At 42.2% G+C, this 6,288-nt stretch overlaps 1 protein-coding gene across 1 annotated transcript; it reads left to right on the top strand.

Annotated features, from left to right (window-relative positions):
• The first annotated feature begins 229 nt into the window (after positions 1 to 229).
• LOC118496628 (leukocyte elastase inhibitor-like) lies at positions 230 to 5,881 on the top strand. The gene is made up of 6 exons (XM_036026598.1): positions 230 to 288; positions 1,745 to 1,920; positions 3,655 to 3,792; positions 4,365 to 4,482; positions 5,432 to 5,574; positions 5,660 to 5,881. Exons 2-6 carry the CDS (start codon positions 1,753 to 1,755, stop codon positions 5,864 to 5,866), a joined length of 774 nt encoding a protein of 257 aa, XP_035882491.1. The 5' UTR covers positions 230 to 288; positions 1,745 to 1,752; the 3' UTR covers positions 5,867 to 5,881.
• Positions 5,882 to 6,288: the final 407 nt, after the last annotated feature.

The following is a 6,288-nucleotide window of genomic DNA, read 5'->3' on the forward strand; positions in this document are numbered from 1 at the left end:
GTAGCCTACTACGTGGAGGCTTCTACAAGGTAACGCCCATACTCCTAGGAAGTCATCTGGGAGGAAGAGCCAATGTTGTGCCGGCCCTGGGAACGCCCCTACCCACTGCGCCCTGCCCCGCCCCTCCCCTCCCTGGCCCTCCCCTCTGCTCTCATTCTCTCCCCTCCCCTCTCCTCCCCACTCCTCCCCTCCCCTCCACCCACCAGGGCAGCAGAGCCCCACCCTTGCAACTATATAAAGGTCCTGGGGCGCTTCCTTCTTTCTGGGATCCCTAGAACCACCCAACCAGTGAGCTGCAGCTACGACCAGGTTTGAGGATCTTGAGAGAAGTAGGACTGGGCTGGCCAGCAGGGGAAGGTCCCCAGGGTTCGGATCTACAAACCGCCTCAGCCCGGCAGGACCTTGGCCCTTGGTGACCCGGGGACGCGGCAGCCCCTGTGTGTTTGCCCAGACTGCTCCGCACCCCACCGTCACCCCCAACCCCACCGAGTCCGACACCCCCGCCCCACCACGACCCGGACCCCACTTCCGCAGTGCTGCAGCCGCCGCTGTACCCACAGTCCCGGGCGAGACCGGATGCCCGCAGTAAGTCCTGGGTGCGAGGGTAGTCTTGCCTGCGAGGGATGGAAATTGGGGCAGAGTGGCTAGAAGCCAGAGCCGAGGCCTGAGATCCGAGTGTTTTTCTTACTTCCGGAACACCCTTCCTCTTTGAGCTGTCTGTGAAATTTTCTAGGCAGTCCTGGGACCGAATCGCTTCCCATTTCCGAGGATGGAGGGAGGGAGGGAGGGAGAGGAGGTCGATGTGACCCTAGAGATTGCTTTGCAACAACAACATAATTCAGTGTATTACTTGCAAGGGAAGCAGTCAGCACAACTGTTCTTCCTTGCCTGTATGTGGGGAAACTAAGCCTGTGAGAGAAGTCAGGGTTGGTAAGCGGGCAGCCAAGCCCAGGTGAAGGCTGGGTCACCTGCACCAGGAGGGAGTGTCATAGAGGATGCTTGTCACCTTCTGGCTGGTGGGCTGCAGCATCTGAGCCTGTGGCTTGTGTTGGGTTTTCAAACTCTCTTATCTTATACCGCTATGGGACACCTAACCTCTCTAAACATTAACAACAGAAATCTTGAAAATGAGGGTAATTATATCACTCTGCTGGAATTTGCTTTAATGCATAGTAGGTAGCTATGACTTTCTTGTTTTTTTAATGAGTTTTTGAGGGTTTTTTTTTAAGTTTTAGAGAGGGAAGGGAGGGAGAAAGAGAGAGAGAGAGAGAGAAACATTAATGTGCGGTTGCTGGGGATCATGGCCAGCAACCCAGGCATGTACCCTGACTGGGAATCGAAACTGCCACACTTTGGTTCGTAGCCTGAGCTGAATCCACTGAGCTACGCCAGCCAGGGCAAGTAGCTATGACTTTCTAATAGAAGCATTCTTATTACAGGTAAAGAGTGGGAAATGTGTGCTCCCAAGGTCAGAGCCCTTTAGGATACACCCTGGGTTTTGAACTGTGGTCACTGTTAGAGCCTTGGCCAGTTATCCCTAGTTCTCACATTTGTGCCCCTGAGACAGTGTTCTTCCCTTCTTTAATAAAAAAGGAAGGGAGGGAGGAAGGAAAAGGAAAGGGGGAGGGAAGGGAGAGGAGAAAAAGAACAGAACAAGTGCCAGGGTGCCTCAGGGTGAGGAAGACATGGAGACATGCCATTGCCTGATTTGCTGGTGTGCCTGGGCCTCTGTTCTGCGTTGTAGCTTCCACCATGGAACGGCTGAGCATGGCAAACACCCGGTTTGCAGTGGACCTTTTCCGCACCCTGAATGAGGACAAACCTACTGGAAACATCTTCATCTCTCCCATAAGCATTTCATCAGCTCTGGCCATGATCTTTCTGGGGTCCAGAGGCACTACTGCGGCACAGCTGTCCAAGGTCAGTAGAAATACAGAGAAATAGTATGGTTTCCCTGAAAGTGTGTACTAAAAAGTTGTGCCTTTGAGCTTTCACAGTGTATTTTATTTCATTATTTTAAAACATTTTATTGTATTTTCTCATTACCCTTATACCCCTCTCTCCCTCCTCCCCAATCACCATACTTACAGTGTATTTTAAGAATTGTATTTCTGTATTCCACAAGTATTCATTATGAGTCCGGACTTTCAGAAAAGCCCCAAGAACAATTCCTGCTTTTGCTGGCTTTCATTCACAATCGAGTTGTTACTGAGCATATACTGTGTGCTGGGTACCGTATTTTCTTTGGCTGAAGATACAGCATCGAAGAAAGCCACAAGAATCCTAGTGTGTGTTGCTTCTATTCTAGTGGGCAAATTTTTGAGAGCATCTCCTCTTGGACTGAGATGTTTCTGTTTCTACTTTGCATGTAGCCTGCTACACATAAATAATGCCTCTTATGTAATGTTACTTTTAAGTACAAATGACACACAGGATACATGAGAAGTGGAGAAGTTGGTGGTGTTGCCTTTTTGAGGGAAGAGGTGAGTGTGTGTTTTTGCTCTCCTGAAGCCTAGTCCTGTGCCTGGCACTGAGTGCCTGTGTGAGCAGGAGGGCACTACAAGGAAAGGGCAGATGTGCGGCAGCTGCAGAGACAGGACCAAGCTCTGGGGGGTATAGCAGGTCACTCTTACAGCAGGAGAAGAAGCAGTAATGCCTAGCTGCCTAGCCTTCTACCTGACCTTGATGGGTGTGGAGGGCACTTCCGGGCTACTTGCTCTTTAATTCTGAGTGGAACTCTGGCTTTCCTTGAAACTAGGGGAAATGAGTCCCAAAAGCGAAAGTCTTTCTAGCATGCCAATCACAAATTATGTGGTGTCTGTAATTACGGAAGGTCCATCCCTGGATTCAAGTTTATTGACCTGTTCCAGCCGCAGTGCTTCTGTTACTATACTTTATGCAAACCAACCATCTTTAACACCGCAGATATTAAAGTATCTTAAAGTTTTCCAAAATCCACCAGGGACTTTATTACCTCAAAAAATAGTTCTAAGGGTTCCCTACATTTCTATTTGATCATAGCAACTCTGCAAACATCCCATATCTTGGTAAGTAAGTGAACTTTGTGTATTGGGTAGGTTTGTTCTTTGCATGTTAAAACAAGGAACCAGCCCAGGCCTCATAAAACTATAAAGGGACACTTTATTTGTAATGTAGGAATTAAATTTTTGCCAAATATGAAGTTTATAGATGTTATTTTTAATGAGTTATTGATAGTATAACTTATAAAACCTGTTAATCTGTAATATGTTTGTATTTCTGCATAGGTGATGATTCTTATTTTTACTGTTTATTTCTGAGAACTTTCATTAAAACTATATTTGATACAGAATTTACATATAAACATACATTTATGATTTACTTGGAAAAAGCAGACATATGTAAATACTTAGCTTTTTAGCCACTCATATTTGTAGAACTATAATTGTAACAAAAAGTGATATGAAACAGCTTCAAATGTTATTTTTACTTCTCACAAAGGTATAAATTAAATTCTGTATTAGTTGTTCTCCCATGAACAATTAATAACGTATTGGTTGGGAATTATCAATAATTTATAATAAAAACATAAATGTAGTTTGATAGAAGCAAATGCCCAGGAATCAGTTTCAAAATAAATGGTTATAGAAAGAATGGTTTCTTTTTAAATTTTAGACTCTTCATTTTGATGCAGTTGAGGATATTCATTCAAGATTTCAGAGTCTGAATGCTGATATCAACAAGCATGGAGCTCCCTATATTCTGAAACTTGCTAATAGGTTATATGGCGAGAAAACCTATACTTTCCTCCCTGTAAGTACTTTATAGTCATGTTCTAAAATTCACTAGACAATGCAGACATTCTTGAGCACAGTCAAGTTGCAGAAGACAGTTTTTATTTTTATAAACATTCAGAAAATGATGCAGAATGAAAGCATGACAATGTCCCCATTGATTGATATGATTTCACTGTATAGTCTTCACAATGAACAGATTGACCCTGGCTGTTTTACTAAAGCAAGAGTGAATTCCCTAATTCACTTCCACAAACAATCAGTATATACTTATTTATGAAAATGTTAATCAAAAGTTGGAAAAAAGTTGTCAATTTTATATAATACCAAAACTATAGAACTGTTCACTTAAAAATGGTTAACATGGTAAATTTAATGTTATGTGTTTTTACCACAATGCAAAAAGTATAAGGGTTAGAATTTGTTTTGTTACAATAAAATTTATGGCTTTTAGGGCAATTTCTGTTGCTTTAAGTATTTTGGAAAACCATTTCTGTATGTAGTAGGAGTTACTCAAGGCATTTTCTTTCTTTCTTCCCTTCCCTTCCTTCCCCTTGCCACCCTCTCTCTCTCTTTCTTTTTTCCTAACAGGAGTTCTTAGCTTCAACTCAGAAGATGTATGGTGCAGAATTGGCCAGTGTGGATTTTGAGCATGCCTCTGAAGATGCAAGGAAGGTGATAAATGAGTGGGTCAAAGGGCAGACTGAAGGTGAGAGAGTGAGCCCAATGTAGTCATTACACAGTGGTCTTGTTTTTCTTCTTTTTACCTTCCCAACCAGCTAATGATTCCCCTGCCTTTTTCCTCTGCCCTCATCCTGACCTTGGCAGTAAACTCTGCCACTGCCCAGTGCCAGACAGCTTTCAAATGTAGAAATACCTCAAAGTGAAAACTTAAACATGATTTAACTCAAGCAGCTAAATATTTTTCCCTGTAGGTTCTCAAAGCTACCTTTTAAAATGAAAACTAACATTGATTGTAAAATAGAAAGGATAAAGTTTTGAGGAAAATCCATCCTGGTCACATTATGGAAAAGAATATCCTGATACTTCTGACACAAACTGCTGTGGCTGTAAATATTTATGCCAATGTCCTGCCTGAGCACAGGGGTGGTAGGTGGCACCGGCTCTGTCTCAGCTGTTTTCCTGCTACAACTCTCTCTAATCTAGTCACAGACTGAGTCAAGGCACCTACTGAACATCTGTCTGGCATACAAGGATTTCTTCTTGGCCATGCCGTGGTCACAGGGGAAATTGTGCGTGGTGGAGTAACTGTTACTACCGTTCGGGTTTTGTTACAATATTTTTTGTGAGAGTGGCTTCCACTTGGAGGATGTGAAGAAGTGATTTATTTACTAGTAAATAAAACCATTTTCGTTAAGGAATCTTTTTCATCCCTGAAAAAGAATGGCCATTCACAAAGTAAAGCTATTGTTTCTGATACACTATAGAAAATAATTTCCCTGTTTTTAGCCCATAAATCCTTTTAGTTGGTTTATTTAATGTTGAAACATCCTGGCAGGGCTTTCCTAACTTAATATGTTAAAGGAAATTAAGTAAAAAGTATGCATTTGAATTGAATTTTAGTGCTTATCATATAAATGTCAGTTCAAATTTGGAATTCTGGTATGTAAATGTTTAAAAATACTTTATCTTTTTAGGGAAAATTCCAGAATTGTTGGCTACAGGTGTGGTTGATAATATGACTAAACTTGTGCTAGTTAATGCCATCTATTTCAAAGGAAACTGGCAGAAGAAATTCAGTGAAACGGCCACAACCGATGTACCTTTCAGATTGAATAAGGTGAGGTGACGTAATTATAAAATTACTCTTTGATGTAAAAGAGAGCAGATAATAATGTGAGTGACTTGTTTTTTCAACTGTTCAGAAAGACACAAAAACAGTGAAAATGATGTATCAGAGCGGTAAATTTCCATATGGCTACATCGAGGACGTTAAGTGTCGTATGTTGGAACTGCCTTACCAAGGCAGGGAGCTCAGTATGGTTATCCTGCTGCCAGATGACATCGAGGACGAGTCCACAGGTCTGAAGAAGGTAACAGCTCCCACACTGATGCTCCATGTTTCCCTCTGATATATCAATTCTGCCTTGTGTGTGTGCCATGTGATAGCTTCTTATGTATTTCCTGATACTGCCTGATTTTACTTCCTTTCCAGTTGTTTGCATTCCTTTGTGAATTAGCCCATCAGTGTTTGCTACTCTGAAGCCCTAAGTTGAACTTTTCAGCTACTGTCAGTGAAGGGTTCTGGTTGGGGCCATCTAAAGATACCTATTAAATTTAACATCAGTCAGTGGCAGCTCATGGAAACGCCCTTAACTGAACTTTAGAGGAAAGTGCAGCAGTTTAGAATTGTTTTATTGAAACAAATATTTAAAAATTAAGAAGACCCAAAACATGTCTAGTATATAGTTTTATCTTGTACTATGAAATCCTACTATTATGCTGCTCATTCTCATCACGATTCACATAGATTGTGCATTCAGTTTCTAAGAGC

Source organism: Phyllostomus discolor, chromosome 5, assembly GCF_004126475.2.
Source record: "Phyllostomus discolor isolate MPI-MPIP mPhyDis1 chromosome 5, mPhyDis1.pri.v3, whole genome shotgun sequence".
In the NCBI taxonomy this organism is placed as follows: domain Eukaryota; kingdom Metazoa; phylum Chordata; class Mammalia; order Chiroptera; family Phyllostomidae; genus Phyllostomus; species Phyllostomus discolor.

Coding starts and splice junctions, on each gene's coding strand:
- LOC118496628 (XM_036026598.1), top strand. CDS start 1,753: ATGGAACGGCTGAGCATGGCAAACACCCGGTTTGCAGTGGACCTTTTC. Junction 1,921..3,654: donor CTGCGGCACAGCTGTCCAAG/GTCAGTAGAAAT, acceptor TTTAAATTTTAG/ACTCTTCATTTTGATGCAGT. Junction 3,793..4,364: donor AAACCTATACTTTCCTCCCT/GTAAGTACTTTA, acceptor TTTTCCTAACAG/GAGTTCTTAGCTTCAACTCA.